Source organism: Coregonus lavaretus (genome assembly GCF_964263955.1).
Source record: "Coregonus lavaretus genome assembly, contig: HAP1_SCAFFOLD_349, whole genome shotgun sequence".
In the NCBI taxonomy this organism is placed as follows: Eukaryota; Metazoa; Chordata; class Actinopteri; order Salmoniformes; family Salmonidae; genus Coregonus; species Coregonus lavaretus.
Genome location: NW_028164466.1, coordinates 171,336 through 196,495, shown reverse-complemented (window position 1 = coordinate 196,495; position 25,160 = coordinate 171,336). Strand labels below are relative to the sequence as shown.

General features: G+C 43.8%; 1 protein-coding gene across 1 annotated transcript; it reads left to right on the top strand.

Annotated features, from left to right (window-relative positions):
- The first annotated feature begins 596 nt into the window (after positions 1-596).
- Positions 597-20,618, top strand: LOC311117005 (protein transport protein Sec31A-like). Its single transcript, XM_084192012.1, has 25 exons — positions 597-695; positions 1,917-2,031; positions 2,468-2,591; positions 2,707-2,902; positions 3,160-3,255; positions 3,746-3,886; positions 6,204-6,346; positions 6,787-6,886; positions 7,083-7,244; positions 7,646-7,798; positions 8,110-8,343; positions 8,922-9,089; positions 9,357-9,492; positions 9,720-9,898; positions 10,962-11,088; positions 11,515-11,660; positions 11,862-12,035; positions 12,486-12,647; positions 12,999-13,362; positions 13,822-14,196; positions 15,219-15,274; positions 15,653-15,811; positions 17,249-17,368; positions 17,699-17,770; positions 20,113-20,618. The coding sequence occupies exons 2-25, from the start codon at positions 1,953-1,955 to the stop codon at positions 20,290-20,292; spliced, it is 3,846 nt and encodes a 1,281-aa protein (XP_084048138.1). The 5' UTR covers positions 597-695; positions 1,917-1,952; the 3' UTR covers positions 20,293-20,618.
- The last annotated feature ends 4,542 nt before the right edge of the window (positions 20,619-25,160 follow it).

Genomic DNA, 25,160 nt, shown 5'->3' with positions numbered 1-25,160 from the left:
TGTTATTTTATTGTGTTACTTTTATTTTGTTTTTTTAGTTATTTTATTTAGTAAACATTTTCTTAACTCTTTCTTGAACTGCATTGTTGGTTAAGGTAAGTAAGCATTTCACTGTAAGGTTTACACCTGTTGTATTCGGCGCATGTGACAAATAAAATGTGATTTGATTTGATTTGAAATGAGATATTTCTGTATTTCATTTTCAATACATTGACAAAAATGTCTAAAAACATGTTTTCACTTTGTTTTCATTATGGGTATTGTGTGTTGATGGTTGAGGAAAACATATTTAATCAATTTTGAATTCAAGCTATAACACAACAAAATGTGGACAAGGGGTATGAATAATTTCTGAAGTCACTGCAAATGTGGCTGGTTGAAGCAAGTCACAACATTTTTCTTCAGCTAAATTACCATACTGTTTTGAAAAAAGTATACATATTTATTCAGTACTTTCATCTACCAAGCCCAGTACAGATACAGCAGCCGACATACGGAGAGGCGAGACAATCTTTGCTGAACTGAAAATATTGCTACACACAGCTGCATGTTAAATCAGGATACTGACCGCCGTGGTGTTTGATACCATGTCGGCCACCGTAGAAGAGGATAACATATCCATGATTACGTTGGGAGTGCCCGGTGGATTTCTTCATCATTTGTAGCTAGAAAGATTTATTATAATTAATTCCGACGTAAGTATTATATATTTTTATACGCAGATATGGGGGTACTAACAATATAGTGTTAGAATACAAGTATTCTAGCATTTAGCTAGCTTGCTAGACGTATAAACTGAACGACACGTCTGCACGATTTAACTGTCAAGCTAGCAGTAGCTCTAACAGCAGCCAATGACACGTAGCGGTAACTAGCTAAAGAAACTGGTTGAACCAGGGATGGTTTAGGTAATGTTGGTTGAACTACTAGCTATCTAGCTAACATTCTAGAATATATACATTACGGCGAAGAAAAGCCGTTAGCAGATGTGTGTTGCTAGGTAACCAAATGACGGATGTTAGCTAGCTTGCTAAAGTTTTCTCATCACCCAGCAGTAGCTATCTAGCTAACGGTACGCTCGCTTCTCGTGTTGGTGATTCATGAGACGTGCTTGAAATTGATTCTTCTAACGTTAGTAAATAATGTGTCAGGTGATTAACCATCCCTACACGTGTCTTAGCTAGCTAACGCCCTACAATATATTTTGTTTGATTATTCAGAAACGATTAACTTTTTAATATATTTTTATGTAGCTAGCTCATAGTGTTTAGAAATTGTCTAGCCCCATAAGACATCCATTACTGCCCAATGCAATGGGTCTACCTGGGGTGTATTCATTACGTCTTACAACGGAAACCGTTTACCGTTGAAGAACCAAACGGAGAGAGCGACCTACCTTAATTTGTCCAATAGAAACTCGTTTTCGTTGCAAAACTCTTTCCGTTCAGAGTAAACGGTTGTATTACAGACGAAACGTTTTGCAACAGAATCGGCAGAATTAATACACTCCAGGGGTCAGAACGTCAGGGGTGTGTTCAGTATGGCAAAACTGTTCATTTTCGAAATGTTTTGGTTATGTTCAACGTTTCATTCAATGGAAACGGTACTGTGCTGAACGACCATTTGAAGAACGGTGTGATTATGGTGGCTCAGAGGGCTATTGTCTATGGTGCAATTAGCTACAAATGGTCACACTGGTCAATATATATCTCAATGTGTCACACCCATATTGATCAGGGCACACCCACCAAACGGGAGTGAACATACCTCAAAAGCTGTTGAAGAATGGTGCGCACCGTTTTGGGGGAAACATGTCATTCAGTAGTAACCGTCACACAATGTAGCAAACGTTGAACCAAACTGAATGCACCCTAGTATTGAAACATCATTAAAAGTGCTTGTTTTCCATTCTTTAGGACTTTGATAGAGGCATCCTAGCCCAATAGAGGAAGATGAGGCTGAAAGAGATCCAGAGGACGGCTCATCCAGCATGGAGTCCTGCCCCCCACCACCCTATCTGCCTGGCCTTAGGTAGGGCACAAATGTTACCTGTATCAGACCTGTCCTGTCCTGCACTAACCCTAACCCTTCTACCTGACCTTAGGTAGGGCACAAATGTTACCTGTATCAGGCCTGTCCATACCTGTCCTGCACTAACCCTAACCCTTCCACCTGACCTTAGGTAGGGTAGAACGTTTTGTGTATCAGGCCTGTCATGCACTTATACAGTAGATGGTTCCAGATGTTTACGCAGTCTTGCCAGTAGCCTCCCAGATCTGTTTATGCTATCTTGCCAACTTGCCTAACTTGGCAAGCGCGCATAAACAGATTTGGGAGCAGGCTGCTAACACAGGAGTGATGTAACCAATAATAACAGGCTTCACTTTTAATGCCGAATAACATACTCTTGAGGTCTTGTGATTTATGGGATTTCATTCTTGGTCTTATTGTTTTTGTTGACTAACAGGCACATCAGCGCAGCAGTTGGACGCGTCATTCAACACCGCTGCCGCCCTGGAAATATTCCAGGTGGATTTTGCCGATCCTTCCCTGGACATGAAACTCAAGGGGTCCCTACCTACTTCTAACAGGTAAAGCAACAAAATGAGCCAGGAAGAAGTAGCTGCTAACCCAATACTACATACGAGTCATCAAGTTCATATGTTATTGTATCAATACATATGATTCAACCATTCTGTCCCCTAGGCTGCATAGTCTGGTGTGGGTAAACTTTGGAGCAGGAGAAGACGGTTTGGGAGGGAGACTGATTGGAGGCAGTGATAATGGCATGGTAACGGTGTACAGCCCAGAAGCCATCGTAACATCAGGGGCAGAGGCAATAATAGGACAGTCTGACAAACACACTGGGCCTGTCAGAGCACTAGACTTCAACCCCTTTCAGGTAATAATGGGAGCAGCGAGTCAAGTCTTTGGCCAATTCTCACTTGTAGTTTGGCATGCAATTAAAATAGCTACTAAATTACATTAAATTAAGGTTTTAATATGAACACTTAAAGAATATGTTCAATACAATGTTCTGTACAGTATCATATTAAGGTTTTAATATGAACACTTAAAGAATATGTTCAATACAATGTTCTGTACAGTATCATATTCCCCACATGTATTTTTTGCTCATTTGAATGTGCTCTTTTTCAGAGTAATCTGTTGGCGTCAGGGGCAAACGATTCAGAGATCTACATCTGGGATCTGAACAATTTCAGCAATCCAATGACACCTGGGACAAAGTCACAGGTAATGTCTTTTGGGGTAGTTTGTCCCATTCCACTGTATTTGTATTTCCATAGTATTTCTTCTCAAAATCAAAATGGTGGGTATTCCAGATGATTAAATCCCTGTAATGAGTCTTAATTTCATTTTGAACAGTTTTCTCCATGTTTCCCTCTTTGTAGCTTTGTGAGGTAAGAGTGAAAGCCAGCGTGTGGTTAGTGTCTGGTGTGTGGTGGCTTTAACATGTGTGGGCTGGTGGGAATGTTGAATAACCTGAAACTTCCCCCTATCAAGAGATTACTGAAGTCTCTAAAGAAATAGCGTGTGCATTTCTATGATGATAGTCTTCCACAGTGTGGCAGTGTTGGGTATTTTTGCCTTTGCTTTTTGATGTGTAATAACACTTTTTTTTGTTAATGTCTAAAATGTGTGCCGGGATATTCTCCAATCAGTAATTCCTAGAGGAATATCTATATTTATAACAATGTTGCTCCTCCTCTCCCCATCCACCTAGCCTCCTGAAGATATCAGTGTCGTGTCCTGGAACCAACAGGTCCAACACATCCTGGCCTCTGCCAACCCCAGTGGGAAAGCAGTGGTCTGGGACCTGAGGAAGAACGAGCCCATCATCAAGATTAGTGACCACAGCAACAGGGTATGTACAGTAGATTAGTGACTACAGCAACAGGGTGAGGACAGTAGATTAGTGACCACAGCAACAGGGTGAGTACAGTAGATTAGTGACTACAGCAACAGGGTGAGGACAGTAGATTAGTGACCACAGCAACAGGGTGAGGACAGTAGATTAGTGACCACCACAGCAACAGGGTGAGGACAGTAGATTAGTGACCACAGCAACAGGGTGAGGACAGTAGATTAGTGACCACAGCAACAGGGCGGGGACAGTAGATTAGTGACCACAGCAACAGGGCGAGGACAGTAGATTAGTGACCACAGCAACAGGGCGAGGACAGTAGATTAGTGACCACAGCAACAGGGTGAGGACAGTAGATTAGTGACCACAGCAACAGGGCGAGGACAGTAGATTAGTGACCACAGCAACAGGGTGAGGACAGTAGATTAGTGACCACAGCAACAGGGTGAGGACAGTAGATTAGTGACCACAGCAACAGGGTGCGGACAGTAGATTAGTGACCACAGCAACAGGGTGCGGACAGTAGATTAGTGACCACAGCAACAGGGTGAGGACAGTAGATTAGTGACCACAGCAACAGGGTGAGGACAGTAGATTAGTGACCACAGCAACAGGGTGAGGACAGTAGATTAGTGACCACAGCAACAGGGTGAGGACAGTAGATTAGTGACCACAGCAACAGGGTGTGGACAGTAGATTAGTGACCACAGCAACAGGGTGAGGACAGTAGATTAGTGACCACAGCAACAGGGTGAGGACAGTAGATTAGTGACTACAGCAACAGGGTGAGGACAGTAGATTAGTGACTACAGCAACAGGGTGAGGACAGTAGATTAGTGACTACAGCAACAGGGCGAGGACAGTAGATTAGTGACCACAGCAACAGGGTGAGGACAGTAGATTAGTGACCACAGCAACAGGGCGAGGACAGTAGATTAGTGACCACAGCAACAGGGTGAGGACAGTAGATTAGTGACCACAGCAACAGGGTGAGGACAGTAGATTAGTGACTACAGCAACAGGGTGAGGACAGTAGATTAGTGACTACAGCAACAGGGTGAGGACAGTAGATTAGTGACTACAGCAACAGGGTGAGGACAGTATATTAGTGACCACAGCAACAGGGTGAGGACAGTAGATTAGTGACCATAGCAACAGGGCGAGGACAGTAGATTAGTGACTACAATGCAAGAAGATACCGGTAGCCTACAAAGCTGGAAGCTAACTGTCCTTGCTAGCTTACTGCTGAAACTAACATACATTCACTACCTAGTACCTTGTTTGTGATTAATATGCAAACCATAACGCTAAATATTGCTGATTTCAGAGCTGATTGTCACCAAAAATGTTATTCATTCAATTCATCTCCCTTGCCTCTTGTCTCTCACCAGTCGAGATCATATTTGCCCAAGCCTGGAGCTGTATGTGTGAATGAGGTCATTGGTCTTAAAGAGACAGCGCACACTTTTATAAAAGAAGAGATTGCTTCTTCTATGCAAATGCTGTTGATCAGTACAATAAAATAAGTCTTGAATGGAAACAGATCGTTTTTCATCTGTAGCCCCATGAAATCAGCCAAAACAAGCTCAATAATGCAATGCATTTGCACACTCCTATTGAATATGCATTCACCTGTATTGTGGATAGGCCTAGGCTACACCTTGATCTACCCAGTTTATCAATAAAGATTTACCATTTAAATAAATGATTACCGTTATGTAGTTAGATCTGTAAAAAAACAAAGTCAAATTGATTAATTAATGCATACATTAAAAACTCTTAACATTTCAAATGCAAAGATATTGAACTCAAAAGATCTGTCTGGATCAAGTGCCATTCTGTGACTTTGGCTAATACGGCTTATTTTTTTTGCCGTGGTATCGTTTTGATATGGAGTATCGTGATACTAAATCTGGTATCGGTATCGAAGTCAAAGTTCTGGTATCGTGACAGCACTACAGTACATGGTGTTTTGAGTGTCTATTCTGGTATCGTGACAACACTACAGTACATGGTGTGTTGAGTGTCTATTCTGGTATCTCAACCTGTATGGTTGTGTGGTCCTGTGTGACTGTTGGCCAGAGGTTGTGAGTTCAATTCCTGCAGAGATCACATACACAAAACCCATAGGCCTATGTGCACTCACTGTTACTGTAATGCAACTCACTGTTACTGTAATGCAACTTACTGTAATGGAAGTCGCTTTGGATGAAAGCATCTGCTAGATGACATATATTATGTGGGTTGAAGAGCTTCTGACGATATCTATCTCTCTACGATTGTAGTGTGTCTGATGTGGTGTTGGTTTGTGTTGTAGATGCACTGTTCAGGGATGCTCTGGCACCCTGAGGTGGCCACACAGTTGGTCCTGGCCTCCGAAGATGACCGCATGCCAGTTATTCAGATGTGGGACCTGCGCTTCGCCACGTCCCCTCTCAAAGTTCTGGAGAACCACACAAGGTGAGCCTTTTGGACATTATGCCACATGGGTTTACATGGAGCTGTTATGTATGATGGTGATATGGTCTCTGTTATGGCAGGTGCAGCTAAATGCTTAATGTTTCAGTAATATCTATGCACCAATTTGTAAGTCGCTCTGGATAAGAGCGTCTGCTAAATGACGTAAATGTAAATGTAACAATAGTAATCTCCACACATAATCCAACGTTTCTTTCTTTTTTAATGCATTGGTGATGTGCTGCTGTAATGGTCTGAATGTCATTTGTTGTGTTTTTATTGGTGTTGTATGTATTAGGTGGCGCAGTCACATTTCCCTTTTGGGGATTAATAAAGTACAATTAGATTTTATAGCTAGGCTGTTGTTGTGTTTTCATAGTTGAAGTTCAAAGAGAAAAAAACTTGACTGTAGGTGATGATGGCTTCATGTTTTTCCTCCTCAGGGGACTTCTGTCCATAGCGTGGAGCCAAGCAGACCCAGAGCTGTTGCTCAGTAGTGCTAAAGATAACAGGATCCTCTGCTGGAATCCAAACACTGGAGAGGTACCTGGTTTTCTGATCTGTTTGAAAGGCCTCATCACACCATGTGGTGTATATGGCCTCCACAAACAAAGTTCCGCCGTCTTTCCCTGCCCAGGGCTTCTTCACATGCCTCTGGTGTCCAGGTGATCTGTCTCTAGATCTTTTCTAAATCGTCTCACATTGTTATGGTGATCCAATCTCTCTCCCGTCTCTCTAGGTGATCTATGAGTTACCAACAACCAACCAGTGGTGCTTTGACATCCAGTGGTGCCCCAGGAACCCAGGGCTGCTGTCGGCAGCCTCGTTTGACGGGTGGATCAGTGTCTACAGCGTGATGGGAGGAAGCCTGGAGGCCCAGCAGCAGAGAAGGGCTGATCAGGTAGAGAGTCTCCATCTGTGTTACAGCTCTACATCCACTGGCCATTTCTATTTACTGTCTAAAGGAAAACACCCACAATCCAGGGCTGCCACTAAGTCGCTGTGGATAAGAGTGTCTGCTGAATGACTAAAATGTCAAAGGCTCCCTATTTCCTATCTAGTGCACTACTTTTGACCAGGGGCCAAAAGTAGTGCACTATGTATGGAATAGATGCGATTTGATTGTCTTAACATTTTGGCAGAGTCTGGTGTGTAGCCTAGCTTTAAATTTGGGTTGCTACTGCTGCTATAATGGTAGGACATGGCTGTAGATCCCCCCTCATTAAAGAGCTCTGCTCATCTATCTTACCTTTAAATAATATTTAGATTGGAATGCAGTCCATGTGTGGTACTTTCCCACAGATCTCCTCGTCCTTTGACACCATGGATCCGTTTGGGACGGGCCAGGTGCTGCCCCCTCTGCAGGTTCCCCAACCCACCCCTCAGACCACCCTCGTCGCTCCGCTGAAGAAGCCCCCCAAGTGGGTGCGCAGGCCCGTAGGAGCCTCATTCGCTGTAAGTGCAATGTACTTATATATTTTTGTATGTCAATTTTTTGTATTTCTGAAGGTAAATGACGTAAGTAAATGCCTATTGTGAGGAACCCCAATATGTTTAAGCAGTAAGGCATGAGAACCTGTGGATTATGGAGGAAACTCACGGTTAATGTGTATTCTTAGTCATGACGTAAAGAGTTACTCTTCGGTGACGCTCTACTTATAAAGGGGCCAAACGTGCTCGTGACAAGTCTTACAATGTATTATAACTGCATCATGGTAATACTACATTTCCCCCCCCCCCCCCCCCCCCATCTCTTCTCCTTGTAGTTTGGTGGGAAGCTGATCACATTTGGGAGCCCTAAGCCTCCAGTCCAGAGCCCACAGCCCGTCCCTGTCCCCAGGCAGGTGTTTGTGAGCCAGGTCACCACGGAAACAGAGTTCCTCCAGCGCTCCAGAGAGCTGCAGGCTGCTCTGCAGTCCGGCTCCTTGTCAGACTACTGCCAGGCCAAGATCCACAAGGCCCCAACAGACTCTGAACAGGACATATGGAGGTTTCTCCTGGTAGGTGTTATGACACTTAACAGTGGCATGAAAGGTTCATTTTAAAGGGATAATGGGAGATTTTGGCAATTAAGCAACTTTTCTATTTACCAAGGGTCAGATGAACTCATGGATACCATTTTAGCATGCTAACAGTTCCAGTAGACTTCCAGTCATTGCGCTAACGTTAGTTAGCAATGGCTCTCGAAACTACCTTTTTAACTTCCTTCAAAACTGCATGCAGAGACAAAAATGGTATCCGTGAGATCATATGACTCTGGGTAAGTAGAAAAGGGGTTTCATTGCTGAAATCTCACACTGTCCCCATAATGTTACATTGTTTGACCCTGTTCAGTTAACGTTGTGATTAAAAGAGTACAGTTATCTGTGACATCTGTGGTCCTGCGTATCCTTCACACTGAACAGTAGTAGGACTCACAGAACACCTCTGGAGATGACACGTTGCATGAACAGTAGGCTTCTCTTTACAATGGATTTGGAAAGAAACAGCCATGACCAATATATTGTCAATGATGAACACAAGTTCTGCAAGGGCTGTTTTTATGTTTGTGATGTTATCCACCTCCTGACGTTTGCAGGTCAACTTTGAAGACGAAGCCAGGGTCAAATTCCTGAGACTTCTGGGTTTCAGCAAAGAGGAGTTGGAGAGAAAGATATCCACCTGCTTGGGGAAGAACCTGCAGCCTAACGGACATGGAGTGGATGCCAACGATCTGGCTGAGAAGATACAGCTTCTCTCTACTCAGGTCAGACCAGGAACATGCCTCTACATAGCCCTGCTACATAGTCCATTCTCTTCATAGTACTCCTAATTCTAGTCTAGACTGCATTTCTTCCACAGTCCACCAGAGGGCAGTGACGAGTATCAGAAGTGATGTGTGGTCTCTTTTCATAACAAAATGAATCCTGTCAGATGACTCTGTTAAAATGTCCCCTTTAGTGTTTACAGATAACATGTATATTACCAGCACCAACCTTCCATCAAAGTTAATTGTTCTTGTTTGTTTTTCCAGAGGTCAGAAGAGTCCGGTGATGCAGTCGACTCCACCAAGACCCCTGGTTCATCCTCCCCCTCAGACTTTTTCAGTCACATCCCACCACAACCACAGGACAAGGAGAAGATCAGCTTCCAAATCCCTGTCTCAGCAGGTACTGCTTGCCTTCTGTTCAGTATCACAGCTCTCTCTTCCTGTGAAATCTAAACAGTATGGACTGGTTTCCCGGACACAGATAAAAAAAAAAAAAAGCATGTTCAATGTAAAACCTTTTTTAGTCCAGGATTAGCCTTAATATGAATCTGTGTCCTGGTAACTGGCCCTTTGTATGAATGTCACTCTCCGTATCTCATTCAGTGGTTTATGCCTCTGTTGTTGCAGATGCAGACGGTCTGATCAGCCAGGCTCTGCTGGTGGGTAACTTTGAGGGAGCGGTGGATCTGTGTCTGAACGACGGGCGCTACGCTGAGGCCATCCTGCTGGCTATCAGTGGAGGAGAGGAGCTACTGCAGAAGACCCAGCAGACATACCTGGACAAGCAGAGGAACAGCATCTCCATGGTAAGACAGGGGACATACCTGGACAAGCATCTCTATGGTAAGACAGGGGACGTACCTGGACAAGCATCTCCATGGTAAGACAGGGGACGTACCTGGACAAGCAGAAGAACAGCATCTCCATGGTAAGACGGGACATACCTGGACAAGCATCTCCATGGTAAGACAGGGGACATACCTGGACAAGCAGAGGAACAGCATCTCCATGGTAAGACAGGGGACGTACCTGGACAAGCATCTCCATGGTCAGACAGGGGACATACCTGGACAAGCATCTCCATGGTAAGACAGGGGACATACCTGGACAAGCATCTCCATGGTAAGACAGGGGACATACCTGGACAAGCATCTCCATGGTAAGACAGGGGACATACCTGGACAAGCATCTCCATGGTCAGACAGGGGACATACCTGGACAAGCATCTCCATGGTAAGACAGGGGACATACCTGGACAAGCATCTCCATGGTAAGACGGGGGACATACCTGGACAAGCATCTCCATGGTCAGACAGGGGACATACCTAGACAAGCATCTCCATGGTAAGACAGGGGACATACCTGGACAAGCATCTCCATGGTCAGACAGGGGACATACCTGGACAAGCATCTCCATGGTAAGACAGGGGACATACCTGGACAAGCATCTCCATGGTCAGACAGGGGACTTTTAAACTACGTCTCAAATGGCACCCTATTCCCTGTCTAGTGCACTACCTTTGACCAGGGCCCAGTTGGGACATACCCTCAGGGCTATCTGATTATATTATATTTGTATGACTTGATTACTAGCTAGCAAAGTTTAGTTTAGTTCAGAATATAGTTATTTTATATCAACTGAGTCAACGTCAATAAATACAACATGTTAAGTCTACAACATGTTAAGTCTACAACATGTTAAGTCTACAACATGTTAAGTCTACAACATGTTAAGTCTACAACACGTTAAGTCTACAACACGTTAAGTCTACAACACGTTAAGTCTACAACACGTTAAGTCTACAACACGTTAAGTCTACAACATGTTAAGTCTACAACATGTTAAGTCTACTTTCCATCTTTCCTCAGCTGATCTCATCCGTGGTGACCCAGAACTGGGGAGACATCGTGCAGAGCTGTGAGTTGGATAACTGGAAGGAGGCTCTCGCCGCTCTCCTAACCTACGCTCACCCCAAAGAGTTTGCTCATCTGTGTGGTAAGGACACCAAGATGTTGAGGATTGTAGCAAAGGAATCAGTAAACTCCGACTTGCTTTTACCTTGATTTCAGCACTTATTTATGCAGTGACTAAAAAATCTATTTCACAAGAGAGGCCTGATTGTTCCTGATTGGCTCTTCTCCTTCCTATTCCTAAACCCCACCCCCCTTTCTCCTGGTAGGACTGGAACTGATCTCTATGCTATGTAGCGTTTGTCATGACTATATCTGTTGTATGGTTGGTATTGTCTGATGCTGTTTCTTACCCTGACTGCTAGAGACCCTGGGGTCGCGTCTGGAGGGTGAGGGGACAGAGAGACGCTGTCTGCAGGCATGTCTCTGTTACATCTGCTATCTAACCTCTCCTTCTCTTCCCCCTCCCTCCCTCCCTCTCTCCCTCGCTCTCCCTCTCCTGGTACTGTAGACACCCTGGGGTCACGTCTGGAGGGTGAGGGGACAGAGAAACGCTGTCTGCAGGCATGTCTCTGTTACATCTGCTCTGGGAACATTGAGAAACTAGTGGAATGCTGGGCCCTGCAGAGGGACTGCTCCTCTCCTCTGGTTCTAGAGGTAATAAATAGTTTATCTATATATTTGTCCTTTTATTTAACCATGGAAGTCACGTTTCCAAGTGAACCCTCGTGTTATAACATGATGATGTGATCCGATAACTGGCCAATTTGGTTGCATTCCTTCCAACCAGATACTGTCTGTAATGACATCGTAGGAACCGGGTAGTAACATTATGCCGTGTGTGTGATTGACTGCCAGGACTTGGTGGAGAAGGTGCTGGTCCTGCGTAAGTCTATTGAGCGTCTGAGGAGCGGTGAGGTGGCGCTACAGAGTCCTGTCCTGGCTGACAAGCTGACTCACTATGCTGGTCTCCTGGCCTCACAGGGCAGCCTGGTTACAGCAATGTCCTACCTGCCAGACGCCTCAGACCAGGTAAGCACAACCCACACTACTCTTCAGATTCCCTTATCAACAAGGAAATATTTCATCATGTCATTACGCTTCGAAGACGCCCGCATGTTTTCTCTCTCCTGGATTGTGGTCAGACCTGCATTTAATATGTACTACGTATGGAACTAATGTTGTAGTCCAGAAAGTTCATTTCCCACCCATCTGGTGCTCCAGAGGGATGTACTACAAAGCAGGATCAATGAGTTCGACGGCTTACTTCGATAAACAACCAGAAATTACTACTGATTTTAAAAAGCTAAACTTCCATGTGTTCTTGGTTGTTGAGTCAATTAGACCATGCCCATTTCAAGCTTATCTTAAAAAAAAAAAAAAAAGATATGTTATTTCATAATATTAAGGCAGGCTAACTAAGATTTAAAGTGCTATTATAACTGAGGTAAGGGTTTTGTTCTGTGCTGTGTGTCCCTGCAGGCTTCCATCATGATGATGAGAGACCGGCTGTTCCACGCCCAGGCAGAGGGAGCAACAGGGGGCCAACAGCCCCCACCGTTCCCCTACAACGTAGTCAGTGTGACGGGGGGCCACCCTGCCCCCTCCCCAGCACAACCACCTGCACAGACAACACTGACGCCGGTATTTTAGGAATCAATGCTTGTTGTTTGACACATTTTTGCCTCAGCCATGAGAGTGCAACAATACACAATAAAAAATGATTTGAGGATTATAAAACACAATCAAGTAAACAGACTTATTTCCATTGATTTTATACATTGACGAATGTAATCTCCACTTGAAGTGTCCATGATATCATAGCAGTTGCTAGAGTACATGTTGTGAAAAGTCAGCAGGCTTTAGGACGTTGTTATGATTTCATGTATGTTTCTGTCTCTGTGTAGCGCTCTACTTTTGAAGTGGTCCACTATATAGGGAATATGGTGGTCTTTCAGACCCAGACTGTGTATAAATGATGATGTTTCTCTCCAGGGGCCCCACCAGCCTCCTCTTCCTGTGATGCCAGTGGTTGGCCAGCCTCAGCCTCCTATGACTACCGTGTTCACTCCTCAAGCTGCTACTGCTCACTCCAGAGGACCACCTCCTCCTTCATATGGTGGTCTGCCACCCTCCTCCCATGGTCCTCCACCTAGTGGTCTGCCACCCTCCTCCCATGGTCCTCCAGCTAGTGGTCTGCCACCCTCCTCCCATGGTCCTCCACCTAGTGGTCTGCCACCCTCCTCCCATGGTCCTCCAGCTAGTGGTCTGCCACCCTCCTCCCATGGTCCTCCACCTAGTGGTCTGCCACGGACAGGGATACGGCCAGCCTACCCCCAGCATCCTGCCGCTGGCCCAGGTATGCTCTCACCCTCAGTCCAGGACCGTGTTCAGTAGTCAGACGTTGGATCTGGAACTGACCTTGTATATAGTGTGTTTACTTTACTTTATCTGTCTGCTAAATGGCTTATTATTATTATATTATTATTATTATTATTATATTATTATTATTATTATTATTATTATTATTATATTATTATTATTTATCTTGTTCTTCTTATCTTATATCCTGTGTTTTTGTTCTACCTTATTTTTTAGAACTACATTGATATTGATTACTGCATTGTTGGGTTTGGAGCTTGCAAGAAAGGCATTGCACTGTACTTGTGTACGTTACATTAAAACTTGAAACTGGTTTGTTCTACGTAATATATTTCTATCTGAAGGTAATATACAAGGCGGGCCCTGCTGAACCCGGTGCTGCTCTGTCTACTCCAGATTGGTCTTGATGTAACATTTCTGTCTCCTGTCAACTCAGGGTTCTCTCCACTCCAGCCACAACAGCCCATGTGTGCAGGACTCTCTGCCTTCGCTCCAGGACCCACTATGCCAGGCTCCAGCCTGTCTGGACACCCCCCTGGCGGCCTCCCCACCATGCCCAGCCCAGGGCTTCCTCCATCAGGCTTCACCCCCACCTCGCTCCCCTCAGGCCCCATGCCACCGAGCTACCAGCAGCCTGGGGCCCCCGTCGGCATGTACCCACCAGGGGGGTCTCACCTTCACAGCCAGGGCCCACCTGCAGGTCCCCCCTCTGGCCCATACCCACCCATGGGACCTGGGTACCCACAAGGAGGTCCTGGAGCCCCAGCCGTCAAGTCCTTCTCTGCTCCCTCGGTTGCTCCTCCTCCTACAGGTACTGACCATGATGCAATTGATGGGTTAAATCCCAAATACTCTCCTTTTCCTTATATAGTGCACTACTTTTGACCTGGGCTCATTGGTCAGTAGTGCACTATAAAGGGGAATGGGGTGCAATTTGGGACGTAGGTATTGACGTGTAACACCACTGTTTTTCTGTTATGAGCCAATACATCTTAAATAATCTTTATTAATTTATGCTTAAAGAAGGAATGGTAGTCAGAAATAGATGATTGTATGACTCTTTTATAAATACTAAAACATGTGTAGTGAGATTGGAGAAGTGAATTACCACATGTTGTAATGTTAATTGATACATGCTTTTGATTGAGCTGTCCCCCCCTTGTTTAACTTTCAGGGTACTTCCCTTGGCTGAGTCCTCCCCTTGTTGACGATGATGCAGGTGATAGTGAGAGTGAGAGACAGGGCTAGGTTTGGATGTGGTGGGATAAGAGCGTGTTACTGAAAGGTGTTTGCTTGTGCCGTCACATGATCGTACAGGGACACGTAGAGCCGGTCTAGGGTTTATAACAAACCATTGTAACGATGTAGTGAAAGAATCCATGCTGGTGATTAGTACATGTAAACATAATACCTCATTTAATACCAAAGTATCTGGTGTTTTTAAGTTGATGATATTTGAATGCTAAAAATATCCATTACCACAGTATTAGGCTATGCCAAGTAGTGAAGATAATGCAACAACAATAATGTGTTATTATCGACAGTCCGTGTGTCCAATCTAACTGCACTTCGATGCTGCCTGGCCATGGCCTGCTATCTGTTGAAGTCACCTGTTTGTTGCTGCTCTAGTGGAAATACCTATTTTTTTTTTTTTTTTAATTGAGTTGAAAGCGCTTTTAAGACTAATTTTGCGAAATAACCCTGCTCATCTTAATGTCACAGACCTTTCCATTTAACTCCATGGATCCCCAGGTCTCTAGGCTCTTGGCTTTGGCTGCTGTCTGGGTTCAGAAGTGTTCTTGTGGCTGACTATTCCTATTTCACTATCTATAGGACAAGACGGCTGGAATGACCCACCTGCAGTACGAGGGGGTCCCAGGAAGAAAAAGGTAACTCCTCTGGATGAATTACCTTCACACCGGGTTCCCTATCCTCTCTGACAACATGGACTAGCTCAGACTGGAGAAATCCGGACCAGTTCCAATTAGGAACCGACCCAGTCCAGGACCAGTAGACCATCTTGGAAATGTTAATAGCTACAGAGGCTTAAACATGCTTTAACCATCTTAGTTCTATGAGAACCAGTATTCAGTGAATATGTTCCCCAGATGTTGTAGACTGTATCTTTTGGTATTTCAATACTTACACATGTTTAAACACACATTTAAGATCTTAGCTATATGTTAACCAGTATAAGGTGAATCTTTTTTGTTGTTGTCTGTAATTAACCTGGTAGTGTGTGAATCTGTGTTCTGTCTGTGCCTCAGGGTGTCCCAGAGAACTACACTCCTCCTGCTCCCATCACCGCCCCTGTTATGGGGGGTTTTCCCATGGAGGGCCCTCATCAACCCCAAGGACAGAAGGGCCACGACCCCAGTCGCACCCAGCAGTTCCCCCCAGGGGCCCCTCAGGAGCCCAGCGTACAGGTCAGTGACAACCTAGTCTCGACCCCAGCCTTTCTATGTTTCTCCATGCCCAGTTCTGGAGCCAGAATACAGTGTGATGTCTGGTAGCATGAGACTAGTGCCAACCTAACCCAGTACTAACTGGCACAATTCAATACGGATCTGAAACATCAAGAGAGACCTGAAAGTATCAGTCTTCTCTAGTTCTCATCTCCCATTTACTTGCTTATTAAAGGCCTGGCAGGGTGACCTCTAACCCCTAAAGTCAGGCTGCCATTTACTTGCTTATTAAAGGCCTGGCAGGCTGACCACTAACCCCTAAAGTCAGGCTGCCATTTACTTGCTTATTAAAGGCCTGGCAGGGTGACCTCTAACCCCTAATGTCAGGCTGCCATTTACTTGCTTATTAAAGGCCTGGCAGGCTGACCACTAACCCCTAAAGTCAGGCTGCCATTTACTTGCTTATTAAAGGCCTGGCAGGGTGACCTCTAACCCCTAAAATCAGGCTGCCATTTACTTGCTTATTAAAGGCCTGGCAGGCTGACCACTAACCCCTAAAGTCAGGCTGCCATTTACTTGCTTATTAAAGGCCTGGCAGGGTGACCTCTAACCCCTAAAGTCAGGCTGCCATTTACTTGCTTATTAAAGGCCTGGCAGGGTGACCTCTAACCCCTAAAGTCAGGCTGCCATTTACTTGCTTATTAAAGGCCTGGCAGGGTGACCTCTAACCCCTAAAGTCTGGCTGCCATTTACTTGCTTATTAAAGGCCTGGCAGGCTGACCACTAACCCCTAAAGTCTGGCTGCCAGACTCAAGTCTCCATTCGCTCTGCTTAAGGAAAAGGGTGGGATTGAGGTTAACTAACATCTGTATGCAAAATTCAAGAGAGACCTGAAACATAACATCTAGTTCTTAACTCCTATTCCCTCATAATAGGCTCTGGCAGGCTCCTAGAAATATATATCTATATATAGATGGGCAGTTCTCTAACCCCTGTGGGCTCATAGAAATATCTATAGATAGGCAGATCTCTAACCCCTGTGGGCTCATAGAAATATCTATAGATGGGCAGTTCTCTAACCCCTGTGGGCTCATAGAAATATCTATAGATGGGCAGTTCTCTAACCCCTGTGGGCTCATATAAATATCTATAGATGGGCAGATCTCTAACCCCTGTGGGCTCATAGAAATATCTATAGATGGGCAGATCTCTAACCCCTGTGGGCTCATAGAAATATCTATAGATGGGCAGATCTCTAACCCCTGTGGGCTCATAGAAATATCTATAGATGGGCAGATCTCTAACCCCTGTGGGCTCATAGAAATATCTATAGATAGGCAGATCTCTAACCCCTGTGGGCTCATATAAATATCTATAGATGGGCAGATCTCTAACCCCTGTGGGCTCATAGAAATATCTATAGATGGGCAGATCTCTAACCCCTGTGGGCCCCTTCAGCTCCTCCAGGCGCTGCCGGCTGAGAGGGTGGAGCAGAGAGAGATTCCTGCAGAGCACATGGTCCTCAAACAGACCTTCGACAGCCTGGTTCAACGCTGCCAGCTAGCCGCACAAGATCCAGTAAGTCTTTACACAGGACAGTAGTATCAGGTCTTGTATATTGAAAAGCCAGGATTTCTACCCATCTATCTGCATAAGAAGCGGTAAGTCTTTACACAGGACAGTAGTATCAGGTCTTGTATATTGAAAAGCCAGGATTTCTACCCATCTATCTGCATAAGAAGCGGTAAGTCTTTACACAGGACAGTAGTATCAGGTCTTGTATATTGAAAAGCCAGGATTTCTACCCATCTATCTGCATAAGAAGCGGTAAGTCTTTACACACAGGGCCGTTCTGTATGTGCTCCTGTTGTAGTCTGACATCTAATATTCTATGTGTTATTTTCTCAGCAAACAAAAAGAAAACTTGAGGATGCATCGAAACGCCTTGGGTACCTGTATGACAAGCTGAGAGAGCAAACGGTGAGAACATGTAGCAGATAGTTTACCACCGGGGGTCGCCTTAGAGTTCAGAAATCTGCTTTTTCAAAACACAGACCTTCAAAAAATCTGCGTTTTTTAAAAAACCATTTCACCTGCGTTTTACATTGAAAGTCAACTGTTTTTTTTTTTTGCTTCAATAGCGTGATCAGGGACGTGCAACTATAGTTTTCCTTCACAGAAAATACATTAGTGCAACACATTCAGCAGAAATTGGCTTCATTTTCATCAGATGACAACAGAAGTGCAACGCTATTTGGCTGGCAGCCACACAAGTAAATGAGCTTACAATGAAAAGGCAAGGCATATTTTGGAAAATCGATGCATGGCCATCATATTTCGAATGTTTATCATAGAAAGAATGTAGCCAGCTACATTTCCCAATGTTTTGCTTGAAGTTAATCTTGCATTTTACCGTAAAAAGTATTTAGTAGCTCCACATCAGTCAGAGCGCTATCTACTGATAGAATGCCTGTTCATGAAATTTCATCCCAGTGGAGAAGTGCAACTGAAGCACAAAATTAGTCTGATGCCGAGCAGAAATTACAATAAGAAGCATTTTACATCTGTCTTTACAAAACGCAACAAGATATTTCTTATGCGTTTTATTTAATTTTTCTGCGTGAAAATCACAGAATTCTGCATTAACGCGACCCCTGTACCATGATGTCAGTTAGTTCTCATTCTAACCCTGTCAAGGTAGTCCACTACATAACAGACCCAGTCTAGGTAGTCCACTAACAGACCCAGTCAAGGTAGTCCACTACATAACAGACCCAGTCTAGGTAGTCCACTAACAGACCCAGTCTAGGTAGTCCACTACAGAACAGACCCAGTCTCGGTAGTCCACTACATAACAGACCCAGTCTAGGTAGTCCACTACAGAACAGACCCAGTCTAGGTAGTCCACTACATAACAGACCCAGTCTAGGTAGTCCACTACAGAACAGACCCAGTCTAGGTAGTCCACTACAGAACAGACCCAGTCTAGGTAGTCCACTACAGAACAGACCCAGTCTAGGTAGTCCACTAACAGACCCAGTCTAGGTAGTCCACTAACAGACCCAGTCTAGGTAGTCCACTAACAGACCCAGTCAAGGTAGTCCACTACATAACAGACCCAGTCTAGGTAGTCCACTACATAACAGACCCTGTCAAGGTAGTCCACTACATAACAGACCCAGTCAAGGTAGTCCACTACATAACAGACCCAGTCTAGGTAGTCCACTACATAACAGACCCAGTCAAGGTAGTCCACTAACAGACCCAGTCTAGGTAGTCCACTACAGAACAGACCCAGTCTAGGTAGTCCACTACAGAACAGACCCAGTCTAGGTAGTCCACTACATAACAGACCCAGTCTAGGTAGTCCACTACATAACAGACCCAGTCTAGGTAGTCCACTACATAACAGACCCAGTCTAGGTAGTCCACTAACAGACCCAGTCTAGGTAGTCCACTAACAGACCCAGTCAAGGTAGTCCACTACATAACAGACCCAGTCTAGGTAGTCCACTACATAACAGACCCAGTCTAGGTAGTCCACTAACAGACCCAGTCTAGGTAGTCCACTAACAGACCCAGTCAAGGTAGTCCACTACATAACAGACCCAGTCTAGGTAGTCCACTACAGAACAGACCCAGTCTAGGTAGTCCACTACAGACCCAGTCTAGGTAGTCCACTACATAACAGACCCAGTCTAGGTAGTCCACTACATAACAGACCCAGTCTAGGTAGTCCACTACATAACAGACCCAGTCTAGGTAGTCCACTACAGAACAGACCCAGTCTAAGTAGTCCACTAACAGACCCAGTCAAGGTAGTCCACTAACAGACCCAGTCAAGGTAGTCCACTAACAGACCCAGTCAAGGTAGTCCACTACATAACAGACCCTGTCAAGGTAGTCCACTACAGAACAGACCCAGTCAAGGTAGTCCACTAACAGACCCAGTCTAGGTAGTCCACTACATAACAGACCCAGTCTAGGTAGTCCACTAACAGACCCAGTCTAGGTAGTCCACTACAGAACAGACCCAGTCTAAGTAGTCCACTAACAGACCCAGTCAAGGTAGTCCACTACAGAACAGACCCAGTCAAGGTAGTCCACTACAGAACAGACCCAGTCTAGGTAGTCCACTACATAACAGACCCAGTCTAGGTAGTCCACTACATAACAGACCCAGTCAAGGTAGTCCACTACAGAACAGACCCAGTCTAGGTAGTCCACTAACAGACCCAGTCAAGGTAGTCCACGTGCATAAAATATTGTAAAGAAAGTTTTTACACGCCTACAGTAACTTAAATTCTCCCGTCATCCTGTAGCTGTCTACCAACATCCTGGGTGGTTTACATGAGATCAGCCGCTGTGTGTCTGTCCAGAACTACCCGCGTGGCCTAGAGGTCCACACTGCTGTGGTCACCAGCAGCAACTTCAGCGAGATCCAAGCCTTCATGCCCATCCTCAAAGTGGTCATGACCATCGCCAACAAGCTGGCCGTCTGACCGCTGATCTCACACCTAGGCTAGCGTCTAGAATGAACCTTATTTTCTATAATGCACTGCTTTTGACCAGACCCTGTGGGCTCTATAAGGGCCCAATGAGCCCTGTGGGCTCTATGAGGGCCCTGTGGGCTCTATGAGGGCCCTGTGGGCTCTTGTCTAAAGTAGTGCACTATAAAGAGAATAGGGTGCCATTTGGGACGCACTCCAAAACACACCAAGACAAAACAACCAGACTTCAGTGTTATCATATGAATGGATCATAATGTTATATATATTATTTCTTTTTCAGCTGTTGAAATGTGCTTTGATAAAAACATTATTGCAGATGTTGTGGTATTCGCTGACTCATTGAAAGGTTTCTGACTTGGCTGGTGATGAGAGGTATTCTCTTTGTCTCTGAGAAGACCAGTTATTGTTACTGTGGTGTTTATCAACAGCAAAACACCCAATATTATTTAAAAAGTAGAGTCCTTTTGCTTTTGAGGGAAAGATAGCTGATGTTAAATATATAAGTAATAAATGAGGATTATTAAAATGTTATATCTTTGAGAGTGGAGAAATATGCACTATGTCTCGGAACAATGTGGGCTTGGATTCTTTGGCCTTCAGTAGTTCTAATCATGGTAACACATCCAACTAGGGGAAGACTTTGATGGAGAGAGAAAGGTAGTATTGTCCACCTTCCTACCTCATCTTTCCTTAACAAACCACACATCCAGCTGATTTTTAGAATGGTTAGGAAAAGTGAATGAATTAAAAACATTTCACTGACTTACCAGTGTGTTCTACTTACCATTGTGCCATCTCCTAGTTTGTTACGTTGTCAGGCCAAAGCGCTGCAACCACTAGCTCTGATCCAGTGCAACCACTAGCTCTGATCCAGGGTGTTACGTGCGGCTTGCTGAAGCTGAGCTGTGTCAGCACCTGCCCTGGACCAGAGCTATGCAACAACAGAATGTAATTTAATGATACTTGTCAAATTGCTGGATTTTTATTATAGTCAGTCTATGTTATAATCGATATAGAGCGGCCCTCTGCTGTCAGCTAGCTTGTGTGATTGAGAGACTGTATGAGGCTCCCGAGTGGCGCAGTGGTTTAAGGCACTGCATCGCAGCGCTAGCTGTACCGCGACCGGGAGACCCATGGCCCGGCGTCGTCCAGGGTAGGGGAGGGAATGGCCGGCAGGGATGTAACTCAGTTGGTAGTGTGTTCGATTCCCACGGGGGGCCAGTATGAATAATAATAATAATGTATGCGCTCACCAACTGTAAGTCGCTCTGGATAAGAGCGTCTGCTAAATGACTGTCCTGATTGTTGACTTTTCACCCTGTTTAAAATGTCCTGGCTTCTGTTGTGTATAAACTGTAATATTCACACCACTCTAAACAGCTCTGGTGTGGTTACACTTGACATTTCATGCCGATTGAAGAACATGTTAGTTATCGACTGAAATGTGATTTATGGCAAAGAAACCCTTGAATAAATCTCTTGAAATATTTGTGTTAATTGCAAGTGGTCCGTAAGATACACTTCCCCTATGTTTTTGTTGACGATTTCCCTGTTTGATAATGAATTAATATTTCCCCGTTTAATAATGAATTAGTATTTCCCTGTTTAATAATGAATTAGTAATTCCCCCTGTTTAATAATGAATTAGTATTCCCCCCTGTTTAATAATGAATTAGTAATATTCCCTGTTTAATAATGAATTAGTATTTTCCACTATTTAATAATGAATTAGTAATTCCCCCTGTTTAATAATGAATTAGTAATTTCCCCTGTTTAATAATTAATTAGTATTCTCCCCTGTTTAATAATGAATTAGTATTTACCCCTTTTAATAATGAATTAGTATTTCCCCCTGTTTAATAATGAATTAGTAATTTCCCCTGTTTAATAATTAATTAGTATTCTCCCCTGTTTAATAATGAATTAGTATTTACCCCTTTTAATAATGAATTAGTATTTACCCCTGTTTAATAATGAATTAGTATTCCCCCCTGTTAATAATGAATTAGTATTCCCCCCTCCCCCTTGTTTAATAATGAATTAGTAATTTCCCCTGTTTAATAATGAATTAGTAATTTCCCCTGTTTAATAATGAATTAGTAATTTCCCCTGTTTAATAATGAATTAGTAATTTCCCCTGTTTAATAATGAATTAGTAATTTCCCCTGTTTAATAATGAATTAGTAATTTCCCCTGTTAAATAATGAATTAGTAATTTCCCCTGTTTAATAATGAATTAGTAATTTCCCCTGTTTAATAATTAATTAGTATTTCCCCATTTAATAATGAATTAGTAATTCCCCCTGTTTAATAATGAATTAGTATTTTCTTATTTGACCTGTTGCATTCTATATTTTGTTTCTAGAAATGTAGAAATGAGGGGGGGGGGGGGGGTTTGTGTACAAAAAATGATCACACCAAAGTTGATCCATTCTATTGTTTATGTACTTAATTAATAATCTAGATGATGTAATGTGCTAATTCAAATCAAATGTTTTTGTACATTTACATTTTTACATTTTAGTCATTTAGCAGACGCTCTTATCCAGAGCGACTTACAGTTAGTGAATGCATACATGTTTCATACTTGTAGTGTTGGAACTTGAGAAAGAAAACTGAATTCCAATCTAATTGTATTTGTCACATGCTTCCTAAACAACAGGTGTAGACTAACCGTGAAACGCTTCCTTAAGGGCTCTTCCAAAACAATACAAAGAGAAAGAAAACAGAGAAATAATAGAAAAGTAAAAGCGGTAATACTAGATACACAATGAGGAACGATAACTTGGCTATAAACACGGGGAACCAGTACGGAGTCGATGTGCGGGGGTTCAAGGTAATAACTTGGCTATATACACGGGGTACCAGTACGGAGTCGATGTGCGGGGGTTCAAGGTAATAACTTGGCTATATACACGGGGTACCAGTACCGAGTCGATGTGCGGGGGTTCAAGGTAATTGAGGTAGATATGTACATGTAACTAGGAATAAAGTGACAGATAATGAACAGTATCAGCAGCGTATGTGATGAGTCAAAAAGGTTAGTGCAAAAAGGGTCAATGCAGATAGTCTAGGTGAGGTTGTGAGAAGATATGTCAGATGTGGTATACTACAAATCGGGATCATTGAGTTAACCAGCTAACTTTGATAAACAAGCAAAGAAAACTAGATTTTCTGGTTCATTAAGAAACCTAAGCTTAGATATGTTTTTGGTTGTTGAATCAATTAGGCCATGCCCATTTCAAGCTTTATCTCTAAAAAATAAAGTTATTTGAGAGTATTTAAGTTAGCTGGCTAACTCATTGATCTTGCTTTGTAATATACACTATACAGTTGAAGTCGGAAGTTTACACACACTGTCAGATATGTGCTGATGTGGATGCGGTGGTTGAGTCAATCGCAGGACACAGAGGATAAGTCAAGACGACTTTACTAATACTTGTAAATAGACACAAAATAAACGGCCTCAAACACTGGAGGCGAACAAAACACGCGCAGTGCGTAATGCAACAACGAGAGTAGAAATACGCGTAGAGCGTAAAATACTATACAAAGCCAAGGCACCGAACCTATCAACACACGACATATGGAACAATAACACACAACTACAAAACATAACACAGGGAAACTTATAGGTGACATAATCATGACAGAATACGAAACAGGTGCACTAAACTAGACATGACAAAACAAACATCGAAAACATCAAACGGTGGCAGCTAGTACTCCGGGGACGACGAACGCCGAAGCCTGCCCGAACAAGGAGGAGGAGCAGCCTCGGCGGTATTCGTGACACACGCCTTCGCCAAATACATTTAAACTCAGTTTTTCACTATTCCTGACATTTAATCCTAGTAAAAATTCCCTGTCTTAGGTCAGTTAGGATCACAACTTTATTTTAAGAATGTGAAATGTCAGGATAATAGTAGAGATAATTATTTATTTCAGCTTTTATTTATTTCATCACATTCCCAGTGGGTGAGAAGTTTACATACACTCAATTAGTATTAGGTAGCATTGCCTTTAAATGGTTTAACTTGGGTCAAACGATTCGGGTAGCCTTCCACAAGCTTCCCACAATAAGTTGGGTGAATTTTGGCCCATTCCTCCTGACAGAGCTGGTGTAACGGAGTCAGATTTGTAGGCCTCCTTGCTCGCACACACCTTTTCAGTTCTGCCCACAAATGTTCTATAGGATTGAGGTCAGGGCTTTGTGATGGCCACACCAATACCTTGACTTTGTTGTCCTTTTGCCACAACTTTGGAAGTAGTCTTGGGGTCATTGTCCATTTGGAAGACCCATTTGCGACCAAGCTTTAACTTCCTGACTGATGTCTTGAGATGTTGCTTCAATATCTCCACAAAATTTTCCTTCCTCATGATGCCATCTATTTTGTGAAGTGCACCAGTCCCTCCTGCAGCAAAGCACCCCCACAGCATGATGCTACCACCCCCGTGCTTCACGGTTGGGATGGTGTTCTTCAGCTTGCAAGTACCCCCTTTTTCCTCCAAACATAACAATGGTCATTATGGCCAAATAGTTATATTTTTGTTTCATCAGACCAGAGGACATTTCTCAAAAAAAGTAAGATTTTTGTCCCCATGTGCAGTTGCAAACCGTAGTCTGGCTTTTTTATGATGGTTTTGGAGCAGTGGCTTCGTCCTTGCTGAGTGGCCTTTCAGGTTATGTCGATATAGGACTAGTTTTACTGTGGATATAGATACTTTTGTACCTGTTTCCTCCAGCATCTTCACAAGGTCCTTTGCTGTTGTTCTGGGATTGATTTGCACTTTCCGCACCAAAGTGCGTTCATCTCTAGGAGACAGAACGCGTCTCCTTCCTGAGCGGTATGATGGCT

Coding starts and splice junctions, on each gene's coding strand:
- LOC311117005 (XM_084192012.1), top strand. CDS start 1,953: ATGAGGCTGAAAGAGATCCAGAGGACGGCTCATCCAGCATGGAGTCCT. Junction 7,245..7,645: donor AGCAGAGAAGGGCTGATCAG/GTAGAGAGTCTC, acceptor ACTTTCCCACAG/ATCTCCTCGTCCTTTGACAC. Junction 11,661..11,861: donor CCTCTCCTCTGGTTCTAGAG/GTAATAAATAGT, acceptor ATTGACTGCCAG/GACTTGGTGGAGAAGGTGCT.